At 62.0% G+C, this 27,432-nt stretch overlaps 2 protein-coding genes across 2 annotated transcripts in view; both read right to left on the bottom strand.

The window, feature by feature from the left end:
* LOC119247122 (uncharacterized) overlaps positions 1-19,710 on the bottom strand; it is a 49,914-nt gene extending 30,204 nt beyond the window's left edge. The window contains exons 1-21 of the mRNA XM_037513335.2: positions 19,654-19,710; positions 14,382-14,435; positions 13,589-13,817; positions 12,889-13,006; positions 12,404-12,464; positions 12,186-12,280; positions 10,842-11,052; positions 10,245-10,367; positions 9,946-10,069; positions 8,820-8,955; positions 7,768-7,860; positions 7,156-7,240; positions 6,612-6,749; positions 5,389-5,538; positions 3,775-3,869; positions 3,150-3,275; positions 2,043-2,290; positions 925-977; positions 736-836; positions 430-581; positions 42-180 (exon numbers count right to left, since the gene is read on the bottom strand). Coding sequence (XP_037369232.1) covers positions 42-180; positions 430-581; positions 736-836; positions 925-977; positions 2,043-2,290; positions 3,150-3,275; positions 3,775-3,869; positions 5,389-5,538; positions 6,612-6,749; positions 7,156-7,240; positions 7,768-7,860; positions 8,820-8,955; positions 9,946-10,069; positions 10,245-10,367; positions 10,842-11,052; positions 12,186-12,280; positions 12,404-12,464; positions 12,889-13,006; positions 13,589-13,817; positions 14,382-14,435; positions 19,654-19,657 — 2,535 coding nt within the window. The 5' untranslated portion in view covers positions 19,658-19,710. The remainder of the gene's footprint in view (positions 1-41; positions 181-429; positions 582-735; positions 837-924; positions 978-2,042; positions 2,291-3,149; positions 3,276-3,774; positions 3,870-5,388; positions 5,539-6,611; positions 6,750-7,155; positions 7,241-7,767; positions 7,861-8,819; positions 8,956-9,945; positions 10,070-10,244; positions 10,368-10,841; positions 11,053-12,185; positions 12,281-12,403; positions 12,465-12,888; positions 13,007-13,588; positions 13,818-14,381; positions 14,436-19,653) is intronic.
* Positions 19,711-25,700: 5,990 nt separating this feature from the next.
* LRRK2 (leucine rich repeat kinase 2) overlaps positions 25,701-27,432 on the bottom strand; it is a 43,689-nt gene continuing 41,957 nt past the window's right edge. The window contains exon 49 of the mRNA XM_054696796.1: positions 25,701-27,294. Within this exon, the coding sequence (XP_054552771.1) occupies positions 26,889-27,294 (406 nt within the window). The 3' untranslated portion in view covers positions 25,701-26,888. The remainder of the gene's footprint in view (positions 27,295-27,432) is intronic.

Genomic DNA, 27,432 nt, shown 5'->3' with positions numbered 1-27,432 from the left:
TCGACAGGTGAAGGAGGGAGCCTCGGGAGACAGGTACTCACCTCCAGGAACGAGTATTGGCAGAGGCCGTCAAAGCTGTAGCTCCGCCCATCGAAGGTCCGCACGTGGCCCTCCCCATAGATGTGGCAGGTGCTCTGACATTCGTGCTGAGTGCAGTTCCATGAGCCCTTCACACAGGTGCTGGGGGGACAGGGGGCATCAGCGCCTCACATGGGAATCAGACACCCGAGCGTGGTCTGCGTGGGTGTGAGCGGGGCGAACCTGGGACCCGCGGACGCTCAGCACGGGACGGGCAGTGGCTGCCACAAAGCTGCTTCTCCTCTAACTCGCCTTGGCCATGACTTTCTGGCACAGCTGGAAGGACGACCCTGCCCACAAAGACAGGGCGGCTGCACCCACCCCAGAGGGCACACGGTGGACCCCACGCACCACTTATTGCAGCCGACCGCGGTGACGCTGCCCTGCTCGTACTCCCGGCCGCCAAAGGAGCAGGGACAGTCATCGGGAAGGACGCACTTCCCCCTCGAGTCCCTCACCATCCCGACTGGGCAGTAGCAGCCGCGCTTGCAAGGCAAGTTCTCCTGCGGGAAGAGGCCCAAGTGAGACCCCAGAGGCCGTGGCCACGGCGCAGCAGCTGAGCAACCGCAGAGGCCAAAGGCATCAGGCTGTGGGCCTGCTCGCCGCCTCTCCCCGCATCTCCTCCTGCCGGGACAGCTGGTCAGATGCGTGACTCACATCAAAGGTGGGGATGTTCCGGGTGCTGCAGGTGCTATCCACCCGCCTCTGCGCCTTCGGGTCCCTGCAGTCCACATACTCGGCGCCCCCAGAGCAGTTCTCTGCAGAGCAAGGGAGTCCGGTGAGCAGGGCCTCTGGCCTGGGCTGTGCATCCCCCAGCAGCGCCTCAGCACCTGACCCCACACTTACGCAGCATTAAGTCAATGGGTGTCTGGCAAAGCAGGAGCCCGTCCCGGCAGACACTGGGCATGAAGGAAAGTGACACATCAGACCTCAGATTTCACAGACGCCTCTCGACGAACTTCCACAGCACCCCCGCCCCCTTGCTCGTGAGCCATCTGCTCCATCCTATTAGTCCACTGAGTGAGACACAGACCCCAGATGATGCGCGAAGGGGACCCAAGCAGGCATGCCCGACCCTGACCAGGGCCTGGGTACCAGGCCCCACGCGGAGGCTGGGGGCGCAGCAGGGCAGGAGGATCCACAGCCCCAGGAGGGCGGCCATGTCTGGCCCTTGCTGGGGGCGAGGCCCGCTGGCGAGCAGGAGAGCTGAGTGGGGACAGCCTTGCAGGGTCCAAGAGCACACACAGGTCTGGGCTGTGGGTGCGTCACACAGAGCTCAGGCCAGGCCTCCTCACAGCAGGTAGGCAGCAAGACCCAGGCGGCAGGCAGAGCGCCCAGCCCCTCAGAGCTCGGTGGGGGTGAGACAGAAGCCACTCTGGGGGCCTGGCTTTCACTAAGTGGAGCTAGTGGATGTCCAGCATCCACAGAGGCAGACTGGGCACACCCAGCCACGTTTGCATGCTCGCCTTTAAGTGGTCATGCAAAGCTGTTCCTTGACACAGACCGGCTTCGGGGACCACAGACACGAGGGCAGTGCATCCTGCGTGTCTCAGAGCAGCTTCCTGCAGCTACACCGCCAAGAATGGCCTATCTCTGAGGGAGGGTGTGGGCAAGTCATCCCACAGACACTAGGCCTGAGCCACTGCTCCCAGCTGCCATCTCTCAGCCCTGCCTCTGACCAGCCAGCGACTCCAGGTTGGCCCAGTGCTGCGGCAGCTGTGTGGTGCCACCTTCCAAGCATGTCCTGAGGGGTGTCTTGCTCAACCTGGCCCAGCACGCACCCCAAGCTGAGAGGCAGCTGGGACGGTGTCTGCACGTGGGGGCTGACAGGGATTTTTCCAGAGTAGGATGAGCCACTTCCAGCCTCAGTGGGGCAGGGCACTCCAGGTTAGAGGGGTGGTGCCAGCCTCGGCAGGGAACGTAGCTAGCAAAGCCCAGGCCGCGGGCTGCGGCGCCAGTCCTACCATTTGTTGTCATCGAGGTGGATGAGCCTGCCAGGTTGCAGGACCTGGCCGTCCAGGTAGCAGTCGCACTGGGACTTGGGCACGCAGCGCCCCTCGCTGTTCTGGAAGGTGCCGGTGGGGCAGGTGCAGCCATCCACTGGCACATCCTCCACGTCACAGCTCCTGTCTCTCTCCGACAGGGACCGGCAGGAGCTGTTGCAGGCTTTGACGTTGTACTTGAAGACGAGGCCGCTTGGACAGGAGTGCTCTGTGGGCGCAGGTGCAGATGGTGGCGCGAGCCCAGGGCATCACGGGCACCCAGCGGGACACGCGGACCAAGAAGAATGAAATTATTTTTTCCGCTTTTCCCAGGGCTGTCCTGGCCCACGCTCGCGGGCGGTGCCAGGCAGAGCCCTGCCCCCGGGGCGGTGCCGGCCTCACGCAGTGCTGGGGAGGGAGGACGGCTGCCCGGGGACGCCTGGGGCTGCACCCGCGAGGAGGGAGGGTCCTCCGAGAGCACGGCGGGGACAGAACCCGCGGGGAGCCCGCCGGGCCGTCCTCCGCTAGCGGGCCGGGCCGCGGGACTCAGGGGCGGGTCCTGGGACCGTCTGGTTCTGAAGACGGCTCGGGCTTCCCCGAGGAGCCGGGAGGGCGCCCGAGAGGACGTCCGGGGCGGCCGCAGCCGCGCAGCCGAAGGCGGGCGCGGAGCCGGGCGGAGCGACGGCCCCGCCACGACCACGTCACCGCACAGAGCCCGCATGAACGCCGCCTCCGGCAGCGACAGACGCGGCCGTCCACACACACCCGCGCGCCCCGGCGCGAACGCGGACGCGCTGAGGAAGGCAAAGCCGGAAGCAAAGCGCAGGGACGGCTCGGAGGCAGCTGCTGTGGCAGGACGTCATGACGTCATCTCGATAGGCCCCGGCGTCCGGGCGCACAAGGTGGGGCTAAGGGGGCGGGGCGACGTCGGCCCCGCCCCACCGGCCCCGCCCCTCACCGCAGCGGCCGTCGCGCCAGCCGGCCAGCAGCCTCGCCCGCCCCGCCCCGCCCCGCCCCGCCCCGCCCCGCCCCTCACCGCAGCGGCCGTCGCGCCCAGCCCGCCGCCGCCCCGCCCCGCCCCGCCCCTCAGCAGCGGCCGTCGCGCCAGCCGGCCAGCAGCGTGCCCCGCTCGGCGCAGGCCTTGACGTAGTTGCCCAGGAGCGCGCACAGGCAGTCGCGGCCGCGCTCGCACGTGCAGGTGAAGCGCTTGCATTCCTGGGGGGCGGGGGGGGGCGTGAGACGGGGCCGCCCGGGGCTCCCTGGAGCTCCGCGGACTCCCCCCGAAACGCGAAGCACCGCGCGGCCTCCCAGCCCGGGACGGGCCCGCCCGGGCGTCTCGCGGCCCCGGCTGGGCGGCCGGGCGGGCTCCGGGCGAGAGGGGAGCCGCGGGCCTCGGCGCGGACCGTGACGCCGGCCCACGTCGGGGCTTCTCCCCGTTTCTTAGACTTTACTTAACTCTGCGCAGCAGAGCTGGGGTGCGGCCAGAGGCGGGGTGGGAGGACTCCCCAGAGACAGCGCGGGGAGCAGGGCGGGCCGGGCTGCCACACCCGCGGAGGGAGCAGCGCGGAGAGCGCGAGTCTGCTGCGCCCTGCGGGCCGCTCCCCACGGGGATCGAACTCAGGCCGTGGGGGCCACAGCCCGAGACCCGCCCAGGCGCCAGGGAGGCCCTCAACGTGTGTGCAGCTGCGGGGCGTGGTTGCTGTCCCGGGCATACCTCGTGGTAGGGCTTGGGGTTCACCACCAGGTGGCAGGAGGCGAAGGGTCCCCTGGTGTCGAGGAGAATCCCGCAGTGCCTTTCCGCAAACCTCTCTGGAAGAAACGAACACTTCCCAAGTTACTATCAACAGGGTCGTGATTGTAACTGGAAGAAAAAGTATAAATTTTAACAGTTTTGACTTTATTAAAACAATTAAGCTTCAATACATTTGCTACGATAAAACTAATTTGCTGTTATTGTATGAAAAACAGCACACCACGAATCAGAAATGCTCAAGCTAAGCAGAATCTTTATCAGCTTCGGACTCTTGTAATTAAAGCCACTAAGATTTTTCTGATATGCACTGTCTATAAAAATGGAACAAAGGGAGATTATTTATTTAGGTGCCTTTAATCTAAAACATAGGTTTATGTCTAAATTATAGTAGGATGGTAGAAGCCAGCACTGCACCACCCCATCGCGTCTCAGCCACCCCAGAGGGTCCCTTCAGCTTTCCTGAGATAACCAATACCACTCACCCAAGCACGAGTGTCAGCGTTCAGGTGCCCAGTTGACATGTGGTTGGTTTATAAATAACCCAGTTTCCAAATTAACAGAAAGGAAAAGTCACCAGAAAAGCATCCAAGAGGCAAATGCTTGGTGACCCAGAAGGACAAGCTCTGCTAACACTTCCTAAATGTTAATTTTTCTAGCTCAAGTCATTCACAGTTCAGTTTGTCATCAATTGCCTTGATTTCTTATAAGATACACATTTTTTTTTACCTCTTCTGTTTCCACTTGTGCTACCTACAAGCATTGTGAACATCCAGCATCTTGTGCTTTGTTGACCTCAATGCTTCTACTTGACACATTAACATTTTTGAAATCAAAACAAGCACCAAAACTTTCAAAAGGAATTGCCTTAGAAATTTTTAAATACTGTCCCAAGCTATGCGGTCTTCTTGAATATGCACATTAATTCAGAAACTTATGTATCAACATGTATTTTAGTCGCTTGCATTCCTTGTGAAAGAGCAGGTGACAACCAGGGCAAGACCTGCACCTGCACCCTGGGGTCACGGCTTGATGTCCGCTGTCAGGAGACCAGCCCCAGCCACAGCACGCTGAGGGGCTACACCCTCATAGGGTCCTCGAGAGTCTCTGTGGATAAACTGAGTTGGATTCGTGGAGAACTCAGGTGCTACACAAGCTGGATCACAACAGCTCAGAGGCGCCTGACAAGCCACTTTGCTAGGCTGGTATGTCTAGTGCACAGGAGGCACCAGCAGCTCAGGCACTGGGGTGCGCCTATTTCTGCTCTAATCACTTGCACAACCAAGTGACAGGGACGAGTAACGCACAAGTGATCTGTGCCGTCTGCTCTCACCCTGAAATGCTGCAACTGCAGGGAGACTCGGTAAGGAGGGAAAGATGATGCCAAGAATTGGGTAACTAGTCAACCTGCTTCCCTATGGCCGACGTATTTCCTGGCCTCAGCCAGCCCGACTGTGTCTCTGCTGTTTCCTCGAACACCGGCGGAGCTGGGAGACCAGCCAGCAGGACCAGGCATGCCCACGTTGTCACCATGCAAGCCTCGACCCCAGAGTGCCCGACCAGCGCCCTTGGCCATACCTTTCTCTATGCTGATGCAGGAGGCAGGGCTTGCTCTCTGGCAGGGCATCATTTCCCAGGAGTCAGCAAAGGCCTGGGACATCTTCTCCAGAATGTTCTGGCTGGACATGAAGTCGTCCTCGGCTCTGTTGTTGTAGGAGCCGCAGAGCCCTGAGGAGCACACGGCGCTCAATGGTGCCTCGGCGCTGAGGGGGTGTCCAGCCCCCCGGATCTTTGATCCAATCAAAGCCCGAGGAAGCGGCCCCAGAGCATGCGCTGGTCACTCTTTACACATAAAGTGCTGTTTCCTGACACCACGAATTAATGCCCATTTTTTTTTCACATCCCTGGCCCCAGCCTGTGCTGCTCCTGTCTCTGCTATATCCACACCTGCTCCAAGGAGGAGAGGCTGATGACGGCATTTATGTGACCACATGCCCTGCGCTCAGTGGGCCCTTATCTGCGCCCTCCTGCCCTGAGTCATCCTCATCCCTGGGAGCATACAAGTCACCTTCCCAGGTAGTGGGTTGCTGCAAAGGCTTGGTCGCCTCCGGCTGCCGTGGTTGCTTTGTTGGCACGACGCCCAGCAGCAGCCATGAGAACTGATATCTATGGCAGCCACCTCACACCAGAGGGCCCAGAAGATGAGCAGTGACATGGCTGGGACTGACAACAAGGCTTTTAAATAAAAGTGCATCTTAGGGGCCTCCCCGGTGGCACAGCAGTTGAGCGCTGGGTTGCGAAGCTGCCCGCAGCCTCTGCAGCACCGGTTCGATCCCTGGCTGCTCCCCGGCCACCGGAGGAGGGTCCCACATGGCGCGCAGACCCCTCCTGCCACCCACTGCTCCCCTCAGCAGTGTACTTTGGTCCTTCTGCCTGCTCTGCTCCCTGCTCTGGCTCGGTGAATTCTCTCACCCTCCCGCCCTTCTGACTGTACCCAGTGCTTGTATAAATAAATAAAAGATAAATCTTTAAAAAAAAAAGTGCATCTTAGCCCTTTTTGTGCTAAGCACAAAGCCTTAGCTACGTGATATACAACATAAATCCCAACTCACTGAATACCCTGATTGAAAAATCTCACAAGGTGTAAAGTGTTGAAGACCATTTTTTGCAATAGAACTTTTTCCAATAGAAAGCAGGTTGGAGTGACGTGGCCACCGCATGTTCGGGAGGTTACACGAGTACTTTTATGGCTGACATGCAGTGACCACGGGCCGGGCCGGGGCGGGGAGGGCGGCACCCACCGACTGTGTCCGTGAACCGGCCGGGGGGCATGGACAGGTAGAGCTGCATGACGGGGACCGTCTGGATCTGCATCTTCACGTGGAAGTGTGTCTCCACTTGCAGGTACGAGGAAGACACTCTGAAGATCTGTAATTTGTCTGCAAAAGTGCCACATTAAGAGCAGTGATTAAAATGCTTCAATGCAATCTGCTAATAACAGAGACACTTAATACCTTTAAAAATTGAGCAAATTGGGCCTCCCTGGGGGCGCAGTGGCTAAGTCTCAGCACTATGAAGCCATCACCAGCCACTACAGCCTGAGTTTGCTCCCCAGCCAGGGAGTGACCCACAGGGCGCAGCAGACCTCTCCTGTCTCCCCGCTGCTCCCCTCAGCAGTGGATTTCAGTGGACCCCCCCGTTCTGCTCCCCACTCTGTCTCTGGGGAGTCCTCTCCCCCCCACACACCTCTGACCTGCACCCTAGTTCTTGCATGCATAAAATCTTTAAAACTAAATAAAAATAAAAACAAATGACATCTACTTTTAGTGTCATTACCAAACCTACCTGAATAGTAGTAACTTTGATTTCTGATGTTGTCATTCGTGACGGTCCCGTCATTATTGAATACGTATTTGTCGACTGAAACGGACTAATATTTAAAGCACATGGTTAATTCACCTGAATGTGGGAAACGAACTCCCCTTAGTGTGACGTGGGCCCAAGCTGGTGTGCCAGAGACGCACAGTTTTATTCAGTTCACGTACAAATGTCCGCAACGCAGAACATTCCTAAAGCTTTTGCCGTACTTGCTTCCCAGCACAGTGCTTTGGAGAAGACCCCAAAGGAATCTTTAGCCCTGATTTGCAGACAGGGAACTCGAGACCCGAAAGCTCCCGGCCGGCACGGCTAACCGCCCCACGCAGGCCTTTTCTGGCTGCGGTGTCCGTTCCAACTGCAGAAAGTATAAGCAAGCGAAGTCGCCTCTGCCCGGCCAGGGGGTGCAGGGGGCGGTGCGCTGAGGCCTCTGGCACCCTGCACGTGCCGAGCATCCTGCGGACCCGGCAGCGTCACTCGCACCCAGGCCCTCACCCAGACGGCTGTCTCCACCACCGGGGTTCTGAGTCTGAGCAGCCCCGGCTGGGCGTGGTCTGAGCAGCACAGCAGCTGGTCACTCACCGAGTTCAAGAGCAGCGCCACGCTGGTCAGGCAGGTCCCAGACTGGCCGCTGGGGCATGGGCGGAGCTCCACGGTGACGGACCAGTCCTCGTCCTGTCAGGGACACGCACTGCACTTGGCTGAGGGCTCAGTGACGGCAGACACTGCGCCACACCCCAAGTGCGACTCGTGCATGCGGGGTAGCCAGTGCTTCTGGAACTGGATGCAGGTCCGCTGGTCCAGTGGGGGGTGGGAGGGACGGGGCCGCAGGGCATCTGGGCGGCGCGACCCCTGCAGGGAACCCTCAGAGGAGGCTCCTCAGCACCACCTCCCTCCCAGCTCAGCTTCTCCGCCTGGGAAAGGCGCTTTGCCATGGACTGCGGGCCGAGGCGCTGCCGCTCCTGCTCCAGGCCAGCGTCTGCGCGGCTCAGGCGAGCACTGCCCTGCACCCGCCACTGCCCACCCACTCTCCCCACAAGCTGGGTCGCCCTCCTGCGGGCCACATGCCCGGCACCAGCCGCCTGAGAAGCCAAGAGGAACACGAGAACGTGCTGGCAGTGGCCGGACTCTTAGGCACTGGACGCTGACCAGCACGAGGATGGGCAACCCTACGCGCTGGGTTCCTGCCAGGAGGGGAGATGGACAGTCCCGGCCAAGGGCCAAGCGCCGCCCGGGCAGCCGCCACCCAGGTTACAGGGTGGGCCTGTGGCCAGGCTGGCAGTATTGAGGGGTCTCTCTTTTTTCTGAAAAGAGTCTCACAGGAAGGCGAGGCCCCACCGATGCCCATCTGCATCCTCAGAGCTGGACACAGACATAAGGGGGGGCTGGTGGGTGGGGGCGCCTTGTGAGGGGAAGAGGGGCTGGGGAGCAGGCGAGCAGGCGACGCGGGAGACTCCCCAGTGGACGCGGGGCTGTGTGTTCTGCCCGCTGGGCAGCTCGGGCACAGCAGGACGGGCTGGCAGGGCTCGCCACACGTGTGCCAGGAATGAGGAGCTGTTTGTGACCCGTTTTTAAAGCAGGTGCTAATGGCAAGGACTGGGCCTGCGGGAAGCGCGAAGGGGGCGGCTACGCACGTGGATGGCCAGGAAGTGGCAGTTCCCCGGGTGGCTGTACTTGACCCCATCGAAGGTGGTGAGCGAGCTTCCTTCCACCTTGCACCTCCCGGGGCACCGTGCCTCAGTGCACGACCACTTGGCTTCCTGGCAGGTGCTGGGGAGACACAACGGCTACATTAGGGGGCCAGGCAGGCTCTTCCTGGCGCGAAGTAAATAGCCTGAGCACAGGAGCCAGAGGCTGGACGGAGCGAGTCCTGACACTCTGCTGGACGGCTGTCCCCGCCGCCCGCCAGCTCTGTACAAGGCCTCAGGTCAGCGGGGGCTACGGTTTCAAACACCACGTCCCAGACGCCAAAAGGCACCTAGAAGAGTCACCGTGAAATCTCGCATGGACCTGCACACTGGCACTGCGCAGCAGGACGAGGGCCAGAGAGCGGGAGTGACCCAGGAGACGCGGTCAGCACGGATTCCGCGGCTCTGACTTTCGCCTTCTTAGAGAACGAGTCCCTGCGCGCAGCCTCTGGTACCTGCAGCTGCATCCAGCCTGGGCCAGCCTCTGCAGGCGGCGCCGTACCCCACAGGTCATGGCAGCCATTCCTCGGCTTGTGACTGACCTCCTGTCCCCACTGACCGTCCCAGCGTGTGGGGAGGAGCACACAGCGGCTGCCTAGAGACCCTCCTTGCAGACGCAGCGTCGCGGGGGAGCCAGGTGCGGCCACTGCGACGGTGTGGGGCACAGAGGGAGGAAGACACTGCTCTGACTCAGCAGGCCACGGGCACCCCAGGACCACCCTGAGGCAGTTGCCACCGCCTGCACTAGGGCCAACGGCCAGGTGGGGGGCGCGGAGAGCTGGGCCACGTGTGACCACTCGCTGGGCAGCTGCCCTGCGGCCCCGGCTCTCTAGCTGCTGCCTGTCCTCCCAGGCCCGGGGCTGGCTGGTGACCGCGTCTGGTGCCCGTCAGGACACACGAAGCTGGCGTCCTGTGCAAGGGCACCTGGGATGGAAGGTTGGCAGAAACCGTGACGAGGCTGCTCTGACTCCTGAGCCGCAGGGTGGATGGAGGAAGTAAATCAAGCGAGAGAAAGAACAGCATGACCAGGCCACAGAGCTGCCGGGGGATGGCAGACAGGCCACCCACGTACCACTGGGAGCCGCAGGGCCCCTCACGGACATCCCCTGTCTGGTACACCTTCCCGCCGGCCTCGCAAGGACACTCTGCCTTCAGCACGCAGCCGCCCTTGTCTCCAACGTCATCCAGCAGGTAACCTGCGGGTGGCACCGTGGTCAACGCCTGCCCTGGCCCGGGGATGCCTCAGTCCCTTCCCGGGGGGGGGGACAGGCAGCGTCCAGCGGGACCATGGGACAGCAGGGGGCGCCCACGCATGTGATTGGGGCCGTCCCAGGGGCCGTGCCATTCCTGGGAAGAGCCAAGATGCAGTACCTTCCGGGCAGGTGCAGCCACTCACGCACTCGCTGTCCTGGAAGGGGGCCACGTTGGAGCAGGTGGCAGGGTTTGCCGGCACACACTCCCTGTAGACGTGTCCCTCGGGGCAGAGGGGCTTTTCTGCAGAAACAGAGACGCAGGGGCACGGGGTCAGGGGCAGAGGCACGGGGCAGGGACATGGGAGCAGGGGTGAGGGGTTGGGGGGGGCTCCTCAGGCAACTGCACCGCCCTCCTGCTGAGCCCCACCGCCGCCCTCACAGCAGCGTGGAGGATGCAGGCGCCACGACGTCCCCTGGCCTGGGATGTGGGGACCGCGCACGGAACATGCCAGGGCCAGGGCTCTGCACTGCGTGGAGCTCACACCCAGTGCCGACTCAGCTTGGGAAGGACTAGCTCAGTCCTCGTCACCACGCCAGGGGCTCCTCCACGTTCCTGTGGAGGCTTCTCGGCGTTCTGCTGCTCTGGCCTGGGGTGGGGGGGGGCTCCACCCTGCTGAGCTCCCACCCGACTGGGGCTGCCCCCCACCCCAGGGCCTGGCTTCCTCCCCTCTCACGGCAGGACCGTGTCTGAGAGAAGCGCACCCTCGGGACCTACCGCAGAACACCTCGGGGTCCTCGCGCCAGGCCTCGAAGGCGCCGGGGCCGTCGGCCGCGCACAGCCGGGACAGCTCGGAGAAGGTGGCGCAGGCGGAGGCGCGGCCCTGGGCCCGGCAGTACTCGTCCACGCAGACCGCCTGGTAGTCCCGGGCCAGCGGGCCCACCTTCCCGCACTGCTCGAAGTAGTCGCGGATCATCTTGTCACAGTGCTGCGGGCAAAGCAGGCACGTCAGCCCCGCAGGAAGCGGGGGAGGGGGGACGCTCGGGGGAGGAGCAGCGACGGGAGGGACCCAGCGCACAGGAGACCCAGGGCCCGCGAAGCCTCAGGCCCTACTGAGCAAGTCAAGCCAGTTCCCCGCGTGGCCCCAAAGTCCCACTCTGCCGCGCCAGGGGAGAAATCCCTCCGTCGGCGCCGCCCACCGAGCTGTCACCCCGCATCCTTCGAAGCCCAGATCGCAGGGGCCTCGGGGGCTGAGGAACCCCCTGGTCAGTCAACAGAAGCCAGCGGTGCAGGACGAGCCCCCATGACGATGGGACACAGGGCCGCTGCAGCTCTCCCCGCCGTGGTGTGGGGCCAGCGCCCCTGCGGGAGCCCATTCTCCTGAACAGAGCTGGACCCCACTGGCACCACGGAATGGGGAGCTCAGGGAGGACCCAAGGACCCTGCTCTCCGAGCCCCACAGCCGTCCACACAGGTGCTGGCCCTAGCGGGCAGGCCGGGGCCTCTGGCCAGGGCATAGGCTCTGGGCTCTGCAGGGCCCTGGGGTGCCCGTCACATATCCGCGCCACTGAAACCGGCCAGCCAGGAGGACATGCCGCCCACCGCACACCAGGATGCGAGGCTGCGTCACCCCAGGCCTCATCTCCATCAGGTGACGGGAGCAAAGGGGCCGGTGGGGGTCTCCCTGCCAGCCCGGGGCACAGGCCAGGCCTCAGGGCAAGGGGTCTCCTGGGAGCCTCTCCGTCTGCTTTGCTGGGAGCGACAAGGTGGCTCTGGGGTGACGCCCCCAGGGGCCCAGCAGGCCCACAGTGTCCACAAGCCCCGGGCAGCTGGCTCTGAGCAGAGCCGGAAGGGAGGGTGCCATCCCCCCAGGCCCCGGCGCCAGCCCTCAGCGGCGGCGCACAGAGCCCACAGGGTGTCACCAGGACACAACTCAGCTGCTCACCTAGGGTGCGGGCCGAGGTTTGGGGGCCAGTGCGCAGTCTCTGCATGGTCAGCGCAGGCTGGGAGGCCCGGATGTGACGGGCATGGGGGTGGAGTGGAGACACGTGGGCCCAGGTCTGCGGGGCTCCAGTGCAAAGTGTGAGGCCCAGAGAGGCGGCCAGGCCGGTGGCACCTTACCTGCACCCCGTCCGCGCAGACCTCATGGGTCCTGGCCACGGCTTCCGGGCAGTCCCCAGGGATCCTGCTGGCGGCCAGGTGCTCGGAGATGTTCCCTGAAAGGAAGAGGTGCTTGGTCAGGTCCCAGCTCCCGCGCGGCCTCCAGACTGGCCTGGGGCTCTGTCCACAGTTTCTCTTTCTTCAGGCGAGTGTGGATCATCCAGTGCCCAGAGCCTCACCTGGCGCGCTGCCGAAGCTGCCACAGAGGCCGCAGGTCTCGTACTGCTTGTGCAGAGTGAGCTGGGGGAGAGAGAGGGCCGGGTGGGTGCAGGCCGGAGGGGCACCTGCCTCTGGGCTGGGGGTCCCCAGAGCCCTCCTGCTGGGCGGGGCCACACCTTCTCCCAACACCCCAAGCCTGTCGGCTGGACAGCAGCCTGACAACAGCATGGCCTTTCTGGCACTTTGGACACTGAGCGACGCAGCGGGCAGCGGCAGGGGCCTTTGCGAAGCCGCAGCCGCAGTGTCCCTGACAGCTCCTGTGTTTACGGCTGGATGCATGGGGCTGGACACACAGGGCTGGATGCAAGGGGATGGTCGCAGTGGGCTGGACGTACGGGGCTGGACGCACAGGGCTGGATGCACAGGGCTGGACGCAGAGGGCTGGACGCATGGGGCTGGACGCACAGGCACCGAGCCCCACATGCGGGCCTCACGCTGGGCCTACCGAGAGCTTGCTGTTTCTGTCCCACATCAGTGTGAGGGTCCCGCGGCGGCTGCTCAGGACCTTGTACTCCCCAAGCGTCCGGATGTGGATCAGCTTGTTGGTGTAGGGGAGCTGGACTCTGCGGAGCAGAGCACAGCGGGTCAGCCCAGCCGCGCCCAGCCCACGTGCCGCAGCCAGCGCGGCCTGACGAGGGATAGCAGCCCAGGCTTCCTGTTTTAATAATTTCTGAAGAAGAAGCAGAATGACTTTTTTCTGATACTGAAGGCTTGTGAGGAGCGATGAATAAATACTTGAGGCTTTAGAGAAACGAATGAGAGAAAAACGGTGAACGTGATCAGACGACTTGAAAAATCTCAAGTGAAACCCACAGCAAAGGCGCTGGCCCTGGGGTCGCCGGCGAGGCCCCCCACCCCGTCACCGCGGCGGCAATTTCCAAACACAACGGCCCGAGCCCGTCGCTGTAGCCCGTGTGCACTTCCTGGCACACACATGATCGTCTCTGTGCAGGAGCCGCCGCCGGACACACACCACCTGCATCTGGGCCCTCGAAACAGCCTGGCAGAGGCCGCCCTGCCCGCGTGGGACCCACGCCCCAAACCTCAGCCGGAGGTCACAGCCACGGAGCGTCCAGCGCGGGGGCGGGGCACAGGGTGACCTCGGCCCTCCCTCCCGCTTGCCGGCCTTGCCCGCCCACACTCACCTCTCCCCGTTCACCACGACGAGGTCTCCAAGGATGGAGATGTCGTTGCCATCAATGGTGACCCGCGTCTTCTCGATGGCGCCGCCAGGGCTGCGCCGAAGTTCCACATCAAAGTCCCCACCCGACTCCACGCAGTGGCGGCAGAAGGTGTAGGGGCAGGAGGACTGGAAGGAGAAGATGTGGCCGTCGAAGGCCTTGTAGGAGCCGCTGCCCCACGTGGACGCCTCGCCTGTGGGTGGGAGGGCACTGTAGTTAGCACAGGCTGCTGCCGCTGGTCGCCTAGACCCATGTCAGACCCCCGCTGCCAACTCTGTCCCTCCACGGGGCAGCAGCCTCCTGCCTGTTGGGACCAGTGGCCATGCCGGGGCTTCTCCTCACTGACCCCTCAGCTGGGGAGGCTCCCCCAGGCTGCCCCCTGTGACCACGCAGGCCTCTCTCAGCAAATCCATCCCTCTCGTGCTGCCTCGCTGCCCGCTGTGTCCATGCAAGTGCCCTTTGCTCTCCCTCCCTCTTGTAACAAACCTGCCCTCTGGACACAACCAGCGTCTCTGTCACCTGGGAACTCGCTGGTGCCGCCAAAAGGGGGGCTCTGGGGAGGCCTTCCCCAGAGTGAACCTTGCAGCCACTCTCGGGACCCAGCACCTCCAAACCGACCTCATGTGGACATGTCTGGGGTGTATCTCAGGAGAGGGTCAGAGCAAGACGTACTGCCAGGCGGTAGGAGGCCCAGCTGACGGATTCAGCATGGGCCGGCCCTGGTCTGCGCGCCCTGCAAGGCAACGGCTCCACTCACCCACAATGGTGTCTGTCTCCGAGTACTTGGGAGTCGCCTCCGGAATGTGGGAGCCTGCGGGGCACAAGGCACAGCCATGTCACAGTGGGCACAGGCGGCTTCACGTCCGCAGACCCCAAGGGTGGAGGCTAGGCCAGGGGTGCCTGTGTTCCCACAGCTGGGCAGGGCCCCATGGCCACAGAGGCCCCAGCACAGCCATCTCGCCCCCTCCAGGGCAGTGTCTGCACCCCAGCAGCACTCCCAACCCATTTCGCCCCAAGCCTCACCCATGGGCTCGAGGCAAGTTTCATCCAAGTGCCTCCATGTGCACCAATGATTCGGTGATGGACACACAAAGAAAATGCAATTCTCCCGATTGCAGGGACAGTGCGAGCCCCCAAGCCTTGGCTCCCACAGTTGGCCATTTTTAAGGCCCTTTGTGAAGCCAAGCGACCGGGTGGACTCCGGGAATGGCCCAGAGTGCGGGCTGGGCGGCAAGAGAGAAGCCCAGGCTGCGAGGGAGCCTTATCCACCCTTCCCCTGCTGTCTGCTGTGTCCGCAGGTGCCACCCGCTGCAGGCATTACTTGTCTAAAAGCAGCTCAACGAAAACAATCAAGGAGGCCTCCCCAGTGGCACAGGGGTTAAGTCTGGGTGCTATCAAGCCATCGCCAGCCACAGCGGCCGGAGTGCGATCCCAGCCAGGGAGCTACCCACAGGGCACGGCAGACCCTCCTGTCTCCCCGCTGCTCCCCTCAGCAGTGGGTTTCAGTGGATCCACCTGCTCTGTTCCCCGCTCTGTCTCTGGTGACTCCTCTCACCCCCCGCACCTCTGGCCTGCACCCCAGCTCTTGTGTGCATAAATGAGTAAATATTTAAAAAATAAAAGAAACTCCAGGAAACTGCACTGTTTTATTCTGTTTCTCTTGAAATGTGATGGAGCCTCTCCTGCATACAAATTGTTTCATGTCACTTTAACATGAAAAACACGTAGTAACGTCGAGTCCTAGTAAATCAATAGACAAAAGAACCTTTGGCTTCAGAGAAACACAGAATCTAACTCTCCTCAACACCCTGCTCCTCCCTGGGCTCTGCGTGGGAGGAGCCAGCAGCACCTCATTCAAAACGGAACAGAACGATCAGGCTCTGTCTGGGGGTGACTCAGTGGGGTGAAAAAGAGAAAAAGCATCTTAAAACGGGATGGAGAGGGCCGGGCAGCGGGCCCGGCGGGCCAGAGCCGCAAGGGATGCTGGGGGACCGGCTCACGCGGGGCCCGGGCCAGCCAGGCGGAGCCACAGCCGAGGACTCTCGGGGACCCGGCTCAGGCCCCACCCGCCCCCGCCAGACAGCCCCACTCGGAGTCGCTTCAGGTCTGGGGGATCCGGGTCCCCTGGGGCTCGGGGAGCGGGCCGGGGGCCCAGGCACCGGCTCACAGACACCTCCCTGGCTTGTCCTGAAGCCCAGAGCTGACGCCCGAACACACCGTCTGGAGTCCCGGCCACCCTTGGCCAGGGAGGGCAAGTCCCCTCCAGCAGCCCAGAGCAGGCCTGCGGCCCGGAGCGGGCTGACCCCAGGCTCTCCAGCCTCGGTCTCGACCACAAGTCAGGGCCAGAAGAACCAGCGATTTCCGATTTCCTCCTTCCAGGAAGCGCTGACCTCAAAGCTGATGCCCAAAGGCTGAGAGTGACCCCGGCTCGGTTCTTGCTCTCCCGTCCGAGCCTCACCCGACAGACAGTGGCCGGAAGCTTGAGCAGCTCAGGCAGACGGACTCCCGGCAGGGCCTTGCTGCTCACGCTTAACTGAACAAGAGTTTTCATCCTGAGGTTGGGTTGAAACACGAACCAGGGTGTTTCCCAGACCCCTGCCCGGAGGCTGGCTCTGGCCTGGCGCCCGCAGGGCCTGGCATGGGCGGCCCCTGGTGTAGCTGATCAGATTAGAGCAACGCTCGCCTCCAAGACTGCACAGCCTGGTGTTTCCACTTGAGGAGGTTCTCAGAGAGGACGACCTGAACCTGCAAACAGCTGAGGCGCCAGGCCCAGGCTCAGCGTAACAGCTGGACCCCATGAGTCCCGCCTGCACCCTCAGCCGCGCACGCAAAACTGCAGTAGGTGACGGTTGCATGCTGCGGGGGCCAGGCCGTCCACGCCCGGCATGGGGAGCCCCACACGGCCAGCATGGGGGCCAGGCCATCCATGCCCGGCACAGGGGCCCGCACACCACTGCCGAGCTTGGCTGCTTTTGCAAACAGGAGGTTCGTGATTCCTGTCCTTTAAGATTTATCTCGGGGTCCTCACTTGCTAACCAGCAGACACGACTCTGTTCCCCGGACACGGTGCCTGCCGGGAACCCTGGCCAGGCCACAGGTACCTGCGCTGCTCGGGCTGGTGGCCCCGAGCCCGTGGGGTCCAACTGTGCCCTTCCTGCCTCCACTGCCAGGACCGGGAGACCACACCTTCGCGCCTGGTGGAAAACCAAGTGTGATTAAAGGAAATAGGCCCATCGTTTGGGTCTTTTGGCAACAGCGCCCGGGATAGGATACACAGGACTCGCTCCCCCGGCCCGGGCAGATCCACCGCGGCGCTTCCTGCCACTGCCTCCCAGCTCCGGCAGGCCCGGCGGGCCCTCGCCACGGGCTGCGCCTGCAGAGCCTCCGCCGGGGTGCTCGGCCCCTGCTCCCGGGCTGCCCTCTCGCCTCCATGCCAGGCCTGAGCGGCCAGGGCCAGCACCGGGGAGCCCACGCGAACCAGCACCTCCAAACTCAAACTCAGCTCCGTCTCCAACGCTGACGCTGGAGAGCCAGATGCTCTCCTCTAATGGGAACACGAGGACATTACTTAAACAATGGCAGAGCTGGAAGCCCGTTCCAAATGGACCCAGACCTGGTCGGCAGGCCGCCTGGCTCCCAGCACTGGGCCTGGCCAGCCCAGACATGGCCTGCCTGTGGTCAGCTGGCCCAGGCCTCCTCACTGGCGCCGAGCCCAAAACCCTTAATTTCCAAAATCGTCTCCAGCATGTTGACCCGCACGCAACACCCTCACCAGACAATGTTCAGTGCATTCTGTGACCGGTGTTTCCAGCACAGAAACAACCAACATCATACACTGGACCCCGGGGCTCCGGTACCTTTCGCTCCGTGTTCACTAAGGCCTCTGCCATCCAATCGATTTGAACCAGAATCTCCAAAATCAAATTCAGTGTCTCCTGTCCTTTCTCCAGGCTCAAAATAAGATGACCAAGACTTTTCTACTAGCAGAGAAGCAAACACGTTAATAAAATAAGGAGGAACATTCGAAACCAGCTCAGACTCCACGAGGTCAGAGCTGAACACAGGTTATAGCCCTCTGATCCGCCTGCTTGGCCTCGAGCTGGACCAGAACCCCAGCTGGCCCAGGGCAAAGGCCTTTCACCCATTTCCTCACGAGCTTTCTGCTATGCCCCAAAGCCTGGCTCCCCACTTCTGCTCTGGGAACACCAGCAGGACGCAGGCTGTGGCCGTGAGAACACAGACGCATGCGTCCTGAGAGTCCTCTCTGCTCACGCAGGAGCCAATGTCAACTCCAAAGCCATTGACTAGATTTCCTCGTACGTGTCACTGCCTTGGACGGCGGCCGCCAACACGGCCCAGTGAGAACAGACTGTCCCAAGTCAGAGCAGCACGATACTTCCCTCAAGTCCAAAACAGATCCTCCCGGCTAAGAAATTTCAAATTACTATTAATTATGACAAGAAATACTTAAAATGCAACTGCGCTGAGTGGAGTACTTGAGCTGGCCCGGACCCCGGATCCAGGGTCCCTGGAGCTGGTCCAGGCAGCCACGCCGCCCACAGTGCCGTCCCTTCCACGGTCAGCAGGTCCAGACCCCCGATGCCCAGTGGCCCCCACATTCCTTCGCACGTTTTCAGAACCATCACCGACCACTGAATTTCCACCTTTCCCACCAGCGCCGCCTGCAGGGTGTGAAATGCCGGTCACAGGGTGTGCTGAGAACGAGCAACTCAAAATGTTTGTGCACAAGTGAGAAAAATATCTCCACCCCAGGACAGCCACCCCTTGGCGCCCCCTGCGAGTCCTGCTCTCCAGCCGTGTGGGTCGCGGGCACTGCGCGCCCCCGCGCCCGGCAGCATCTCCAAAACCAAAGGCAGCTTCTCCGTCCTCTGCTCTGGATTCCCAAGCAGGTGGCCATTTGCCAACTGATGAAACATCAAAATGGACCTGAGTTACTCTCCTCTGGTTAGCGAGTTCACTGTGAGTGCGTCTAGCACCAGTGTTTTAACTGCAGGATCAAATTTACCAGGGTCAGGTGTGCTGGAGATCCTACGCCAGCCGGCCGGCAGCGGCCCCCTCTGTCCCGCAGCCCACCACCCTCCCCCCAACCTTCTCCAGTCCAGACCCGGTGTCCTGAGGCCCCAGCCCAGCACATGCCCCTGAGAGGCCCCGCCCCGCGGCCTCCCTGCTGTTGGCGCCATCTGCTGAATTTAGCAAGTCACCGGGCCCAGTGATCTGCACACAGGAGGCCTCTTCTCGCTCCACTGGAGCCCTGAGGCCACGCCCAGGGGCCCCCTAGGCAGAGCCCCCGCTGAGGGCCAAGGGCCACGCTTCTTCCTGTCCCAAGCCCAAAATCAAAGGCAAAACCCAAGTGAGTCTGGAAAATCAAGCTGTTACCACTTTAACTCACTAAGCTGGTTCATTAATCAGCAAGGAACAAAGGCCCTGACAGCTTTTGTGATTTCAATTCTGAATAAACGGACCCTCCCATTCTTTCTGGCCTTCTTTTCAAGACAACCTTTTCAAATGAGTGTAGGGGAATTTAAAATGCTGACTGTGAAAGCTGACATTCACAGTCAGCATCTCAAAACTGCCCCCAGGGCACCAAGGCTGCTCCCTGCACAAAGCCCAGGAGCGGGGCCTCCAGAGGGCAAGTCACAGAGGCAGAGGGCGTCCAGGCAGCCAGCCTGCCAGTGCCGCCTCTTCACTCGCCGACCTATGCAGGAAGCAGCAGGTCCTTCAAGAACAGGTGACTGACGGCCTCTCGGCCAACAGACCGCGTCCTCCCCGGGGCCGAGGGCCCACGTCTCCGACTGAAGCAGGAACCAAGGCTCCAGTACCTGCTCTGCCAGCAGCGGGGCCAGCGGCGGCCCCTCCACTCCCAGCCAACACACCGAATCCGCTCAGGCCAGAGGGGCCTGCATCTACTTCATCTCGATTTGAGGTGGAGTCACCAAATTCTGTGCCGCCAAATCCTGCGGGGGCTTCTTCTGCTACCAGATAGAAACACGGAGAATCAGAGAACGCACCCATGTCCACGCCGCACCGGGGCCGCTGCCACCCACGGCCCCACCAGCTGGGCCACAACTCAGAGCCGACTGTCTCCTGGAAACCGCCAGTGGCCCCTCACCAGCTCCACCCTTCCCGGCTCCTGCCGGGCAGGAACTCTAAGGCTTCCGGGCGTCAGGAAAACCTGGGCCCGCCCCCGTGGGGGAAGCCTGAGCCTGCAGGCGCCTGGTCCTTTCCAGGTCAGGCAAGCCACAGGCGGCGGGCTCCCTCAAGGCCCTGCTTTGTGAGACCACTCAGCAAACAGAGCCACTGAGAGCCAGCCCTGACACAGGACGCCCGTGTGCGGTGGGGCAGAGGACAAGCCCCACCTGGAGCTCGGCCCAGGAAGCCTCTGGGTGTGCAGAGGCCTGTGGGCTCCGAGCATCATTGGGAGGACCAGGGCACGAAAGCAGGGGCAGAAGCCAAACGCAGGCCACACAGAGCAGGCCCCGGCCCGGGGCTACCCGCCAGGGCGTCCTCCATGCCAGGCGGCCACGTTCCAGCACCCTCGCCCTGTCAGCCGCTTGGCAACCGCACCCCCTGGGTATGAGCCAGGAGGACAGGGGTGGACACGACACCAGAGCCTGCGGTGGGGCTGGAACAAGAACGGGGACGAGCCCCGCACGCCCAGCTCGCTGCCCCCTCTGGAGGAGGACTCAGCTGCCCAGAGGGGCGGGCAGGCCCAGGCACCGGGGTGTGTTTAGATTAGACAGGCAAGTGAAGTGGGAGCCAGGGCGCAGCAGACCCCACAGGACGGCTTGGGCCTGCAGGCGCCGGGCAGGCCTCCATGTCCACCCCTTCCTGGCCCGCTGGGGGCGCCGTGGGCAGGTGGCACCGGGAACCCCACTGCCTGTGCCAACAGGGCGCCCCAGAGCAGCGCCTCACAGGGAAGGCAAGTGAGAGACACCGGCCAGGGCAGCTCGCAGTGTCGGCAGGTCGCAGCGTCTGCAGCCCTGACCCGTCCTCCAGGCCGGCCTGGGACACTGCCCCATCCTCCCTGCCACAGTGAGAGACATCGGGGCCGCTTACCTGAGCCGCTTCTGGCCGCATTAACACCTGCGGGAAGAGGGAAGAGGAGCCCCTGTGACGGGGGCAGGCTGCTGACCGGTCCTCCCCGCCCTCGCCTGATCTTGGGGTCTGGACCCCGCTCGGCGGGGACTCTCCTCAGCCAGGGTCTGGGCAGCGTGGGGGCACAGGAGCCGCCGGGGTGCAGGAAGGCAGCGCTCCTCCAGCCCCCAGACCCGGGGCCTGCGTGGGCGAGGCAGAGCTGCCTGCCTAGGACGTGGCCGCCTTGCCGAGGAGCCAGGGCTTGTCCCCTGAGTCCTGCTCCAATGGGAAGCCTCCAGGCTGCGCCTCCACCGGGCAAACACCAGCGGACAAGACGGAGGGCAGCCCCTCTCCCTGATCTGCGCTGGCCTGCGGGGCCCGCAGCCCCCAACATCCAGTGTGTGGGGCACCGGCTCCCCCACTCTCTGCCAGAGGGCAGCCACCCCGGGGCAGGAGATGGCTCCTGGGAGGCCGCAGGATGCGCCGGTCCCGCGCCCACTTTGGGGCGCAGCCTCCGGGGCCTGCACCCGGCTGGGCTGGGAGGGGTGAGTGGGGGATGTCAGCGGGATACGCGTCTGCATCCCAGGACACCAGAGCCCTTGGGCTGACGGCGTTGCCTGCGCTGCTTCCCGTGTGACAGGGGCGCACTCAGGCACCCCCAGCCCAGGGGGGTCCCACAGCCCCAGACTCACACTCGCCCCCCAGCATGAGCGCGTCTGGGGCAGCACCTGGACTTCCCACCGGCCATTTTCTGGCCTGGCCCTCAGGCCGTGCCACGCCCGAGAACAGGCGCAGGAAACCCCTGACCCGGGTGGGGCGGCCGCGCAGGGCCGTCATAACTGGACAGGGCCCAGGGCGGCCCGGCCGCGGCCCCCTCCGCTGACTCTCCCAGCCCCTCTCCCGGTGCTCGGCCCGACGGCGGCCGCGGCTGGACACCGGCTCTGGCCCGGCCCGAGGGCGGCAGGACGCGGCGCGGGAGGACGGGCGGCAGAGCCGCGGCCACGGGTACCTGAGCAGAGTGTGCAGAGCGCGGCCGCCAGGCCCAGCCAGGCGGGCTTCATGGCGGCGAGGGCGGCCAGGCTGCGGGACCCGGCGGCAGCCGCGCTTTATAGGCCTCATGGCCCTGGGTGACAGGCCCGCCCCCCCCACCCCGCGCCCTCCCGACCGGGCCAGCGGGCAGCCAGGCCCCCCGCCCTCGGCAAACAGGGGATTAGCCACGGACGCGCCATCTGCGCCCGTCAGTCCGGACGTCCTCGGGCTCGAGAAGCGCAAACATGGAGGGACACACCCGCGGCCACCCGGGGCAGGGCGCCCCGTCCTGAAACAAAGAAGGGGCGCAGGGGGGTGGGTGTCTCCTGGGGGACACGCGGCCGTGGGGAGGAGGGGTCTGGGGCGGGGTGTCAGGGTGGGGATCTGGGCGTAGGGGTGCAGGGAGGGGGACAGGGCAGGGCAGGGGTCTGGGGCGGGGTCAGGCGCTGGGGTGGGCCTAGGGGATTGGGTGGCAGGTAAATGGGGGGATGGGGAGGCACCCACAGAATCAGGCCGCTGCTGGCTGTGAGGCTGGCTCTGCCCCGCACTAGCAGGGGAAAGCAGAAGAGCCCAGGAAAGGGGAGCGTTGGGAAGAGCACCCCAAACGCCCGGGGCCGATTCAACAGGCAGGGCCGTCTGGGTCATTCCTGGAGGGGGGCCGCACATGGCCGGCGCCAGGGGGGCAGCACCCATACTCCCCAGGGGGCAGGGGGCTGGGCGGCCCCGAGTGATGTCCTGGGGTCACAGTCAGACTTTGCCTGTGTCCGTCTGGACCCGGGCAGGGCAGGGAGCGGGAGAAATGCGCCAACGCCCACAGACCCCACTGGGCGGCTGCCCCCCGCGCCCCTCACCGCCTTAGGGTCCTGGCCCTGGCATCTCCCCACCACGCCCCGGTTGCCCGTGCCGCCCACTCAAGGCCACAGGCCGGGGCGACCAAGCCCGAACCCCAGTTCATGCTTGGCAGACACCCCGACATTTCTGCAAACCCAGAAATCAGCAGGACGGTGGCATCTGCCACACCAGCCGCCGCAGGTCCTGTCCGCTCCGGGGTTTCAGCGCCCGCGGCACAGTCCCGGAGAGCAGATGGGGCTTCAGGGCAAGGACCGGCCCGGGGTGCGGGGTCAGCACCGTGAGCAGGGCGGGAGGCACCGAAGCCCCTGCCAAGCGGCTGTGCAGGTGCACAGCCCCGGGGCTGGCGCACCAGGACGCCCGGACGCGCCGGGGCTGTGTGCTCGGGACAGGCTGGTCCCTCTCGCGCACCCGAGCCCGGGCCCAGCGTCTGCCGGTCCCCACAAGGCCCAGCTCTTCACCTGTCGACACCCCCAACCCCTCGGCCTCCCCAGGAAGCTCTAAAGCTGCAGCTAACTTCAGGGTCTGATCCTAAATGAAGTGGCCTGCTGAGTCCGCAGTTCCAGGGTCTGTCTTTATTCTGCGGCCCAGGAACCAACAGAGGCGGAGGAGCGTCCCCCAGCGCCCCGAGTGTCCAGGGCCAGGCCCGGCAGAACCCACAGCACCCCAGAAACCAGCTCCCACTTGCCTGTCCCCAGCGCCCCCCATGGTCACCCACGACACCGACCCCTCCCCCAGGACACTCAGGCCAGCGCGAGGACACATCACGATGTCACGATGCATAAACACGCTCCAACATGTTTATTTTTCCATTTAAATACAATGTTCATTTACAGATTTCTCCATGATTGTCTTTTGTAGAAAAGTGGGGACGTTGGAGGAACCCGCAGCCGCCTCCTCTCCAGCTCCGGAGGACGCGCCCAGCAGGCCCAGGGGCGGGGATGGGGGGGCCACGGCAGGGGGCCCCACAGCAGGGGGTGGGGCTCCGCACAGGTCAGCGCGCACCAGGGTCCTGGCCTGACGCCCCCTGGCCAGGAGCCCCACGCAGGTGCATCCCCATGCCGGGGAGGGGTGGCGGGGGGGGGGGTGCGACAGGGTCTGGGGACAGGGTCTCTGCCTGAACACCAGGGCCGAGGGGCCGCCTTTGGGGAGCAGGTGTTGCAGTGCAAGGCAGGCCGGGACCACGAACAGCAAACTGAAGCCTCCACACCTGGAGGCCCCGACACACACCTAAGAGCCCCCAAACCGAGGGTCTCCACAGCCGGCAGGTCTCCGAAGCCCCTGCCTCTGAGGGTCACTCTGCACGCTGTGCCCCACGCCCCCTGCTGGCCTCGGGCCCCAAGGCGCCGCCAGCGCCAAGAAGCGCCCACAGTGCAGCAGAGACGGGCCTGCAAGGTAAGCCCCTTTCAGATCCTACTGCTGAACCTGCAGAAGAAACCGACCTACGGGGAACTAAAATACTGTATATAAATAGCTCTCTTAAAATATACTCCCGCTGGCAGCTGTTTGGAGACATTTATGTTTAAAATAAAATATATTAACACTCCTTCATAAACACACGATCTTTTCAAAGAGTGGAAAACCCTTCATATGTAAACATTTTTTAAAGAAATTTTACAAAAGAAGAGACTCTCCTCCGCAGGCCGGACTCGGCAGCCCTCAGTCCACAGAGATCCCTCTCATTTTTTCAGCGAGTTCGTTCCTCACTTCAATGTGCTTTTCTAAGTTCTGCACTTCATGAGGGAGGTTGATGTCCCAGACAGACACGCAAGACTGAAGCTCTGAAAAATAAAAAGTGGCATTGATTTCCAAGATGTGACAAAGCACCTTTATTTTATTTCAATTTCGTTGTTTTATATGCAGTTGCCTTAGACAAATGCAGGCATAAACAGGGAATAATGCACTAAGTTACTGCTGTTTTTAACAGGTTATATTTGGAAACATTTGCAACTCATTACAGAAAAATAAATACTAACACTTCAAAAGGCGTGTGGACCTTTTAATAACCAGACATTTCATTCTCTGAGTTTTTCCAGACACTGTTCAGAATCAGACCATCTGGGTATTGGTCACTTACAGGAAAATATGGACATTTAGTTTAAATTTGGGCTAATTCGCACTTATTCCCCTATTAATGGTGGCTGATGTTGCTACTCTGAAAAAAATAAACACGTTAACACTGAAATTACTGAAACCTAACTCTAGAGTGTCTGAATTATCTGTGCTGCGAAGAAGCCAGAACCAGCAAGGCTTCAGGCATGAGGCCCACGTCAGGGCCGGGGTGGCCAGGACACCTGCCTGTCAGGGGCCTGTCCTGTCAACATTACCTTTCTCCTGCTGCGAACCCTCAGAACTCTTCCGGGTGTACCCCAAAACCAGCACGACGTTTTTAAAGCTTCCTTTACCCCAAAAAATGAAAAAAAACAAACAGGAATTTTCTGTTAAAACAATGTAAATTGTTAAAACAAAAAAAAATAGTTGTTCACATTTCAAGAGATAAAATCCTGGGGACTTAAGTCCTTCCTTTCAGGAGACATCTCGTGTATGGTAAAAAAAAAAAAAAGCCCCTCCAAAAAGACCAGCATTTTAAGTTAAAAACTTCTTGTCTCCTTCTATGGTTTTATTACTTGCGTGAAATCTGAGAAAACCTTTCTGCAAAACGGGTCCGCGTCCTTCCAGCACCCCCTGCCATAGTCAGAACTCACGAGCCGTGTTTGTGGAAGCTGGCACAGACAGAGAGCCCCCCAACCCCCGCGATCCCCCCAGGGCCGGGAGCCGCTGCGAGAGGACAGGCACGTGCGGACCCAGCCGCGCGACTCCAGGAGCGGGGAGGGCAGAAACCCACAGCCGAGCTCCGTGCCACCCACGGGGAGCTGGCGGGGCCGTGGCCTCACGCGGGGGGGGGGGGGGGGGCCTGTGGCCGGACACCAGAGCTTCCCCGGTCTGCGGCTGGCGAGGCCAGAGGGCGGCCGAGCAGCCCTTGAGGGTAATCGGGCCCGGGCAGGCAGCGGGGAGGCGGGCGTGCGCTGAGGGGCGCTCTCTGTGGGAGGACGCTGGGAGGACTGTGGAGCACCCTCACAGTGGAGTGCGCGCCGTGTCCAGGGACCCGCAGGGCACACCGCGCCGCAGCGCGGGGAGCGCAGCACAGCCTGGAGAAACGATTCAGCACTTTCTTCAGGCTCTAAACATTTACGCCTTATTTCTAAATGTACAGACGCTTTAACTACAGGACGTAGCCCTGCACTGCTACTGTGCGATCGATCGACTCTGTGTCGAGACCACTGCTGTTCTCTAAGCCAAACCACAGGCAAAAAAACAAGGAAATGGGAATTACGTGTGCAGAAAGCATACTTGTGTGCTGTTAGGGTTTCTTCACACTAAAGCCGGAAAGCAGGAACCAGACAAAAGACGACATTACAGCCTGAGTAAAACATCCTGAACTGCCACATCTGTGGACTGTGGTGCTGGCTGTGCTGCCACAGGACCATGAGTTTATTTAACAGGATTCTTTCATAAGGACAGATGCTAGACTAGGATCAGAATCAATATGTAATTTCTTTGTTGAAAGCAAAAATACCTCAACGTGATAGAGTTCCCATTTGTGCCTTAAGTGTAAAGGAGAAAGAGAAAGCAAGACCCCCCAATGCTCAGAGCTACTCCACCGCTGATTCCTGGGGGACGGGAGCACCCACTCCTCTACCCGCTCCCAGTCTGAGCTCAGGCCAAGAGCCGCCAAGACAGCCCCAGGGACATGGGACAGTGAGAACAAATTTTTAGAAGAGCAGACTTGAAATCTCCAGAGAACAGGGACTGCAGACTGGCCCAGCCACTGTGGAAAGCCATGTGGAGGGTCCCCGAACTACTGCAAATGGAGCTACCCTATGACCCAGCGACTCCACTCCTAGGCATCTGCCCAAAGGACACAAACACATTAATCCAAAAGGACACCTGCCCTCCTGTGTTCATGGCAGCACTATTTATAGCAGCTGAGATACGGAAACAACCCAAATGCCCAAAAAAGAGGCGACTGGATCAAAATGATGTGGTCTATAAACACAAAATGGAATACTACGCAGCCATCAAAAAGTATAAGCTCTTGCCATTTGCAGCAACATGGATGGAGCCGGAAGGAATGATGCTCAGTGAAATAGCCAGAAGGAAAAAGATAAATACCAATGGTTTTAACCATATGTGCAATATAGAGAAACGGAACAAAAGGTCAAGGCAAAGACAAACCAGGGCAGCTGACCATAGGTCTGAGGCACATGGTAGGGGAGGGGAAGGAGAGGGGTCAGAAGACAGGAGGGATGAGCTCAAGGGACAGGGTGACAGTTGGGGGGCTGTGGTGGTAGAAAAACCGTGGGGGCCGCACCTGGGGGAGAAACCAGTCACTGTACAAAAATGAACGACTGTGCAAGAAGACAAAAACAAGTAAACATGTAATCTTTAAAAAGAGAGAGGGACCAGGCAAGAAGCCTGGGGACTTGCCCAGCTGTGCGGTCACCATGACCCGCACGGAGTCGTAGAAACCGCGGATGAGCCGGATGAGCCGATGCGTGGACAGGTCCAGCAGTAGGATGCAGCCTCCGCCGGTGCCCACCCACAGGGCTGTGTTCTTCTGCAGACACAGCGCCTTCACCCTCCCCACGTAGGTGGCTGAGGGCCTGCAGTCCTTGCTTCCTGGTGCCGCCTCCTCCCTGCAAGTAGAAGGCGGCCTGGTGACCCCCACGCCAGGCAGGGGCTGGGTGGGGGCGTTTGGGGGGGCTCGCCATCCTACACAGGGCGTCACTGCCACGGGCCCTGAGGCCACGTTTCCTGCCTGAACACATCATCAA

This window comes from Talpa occidentalis, unplaced genomic scaffold, assembly GCF_014898055.3.
Source record: "Talpa occidentalis isolate TD23 unplaced genomic scaffold, MPIMG_talOcc4v2.1 talOcc4.16, whole genome shotgun sequence".
NCBI classification, from domain to species: Eukaryota; Metazoa; Chordata; class Mammalia; order Eulipotyphla; family Talpidae; genus Talpa; species Talpa occidentalis.
This window is presented reverse-complemented; position numbering and strand designations above follow the sequence as displayed.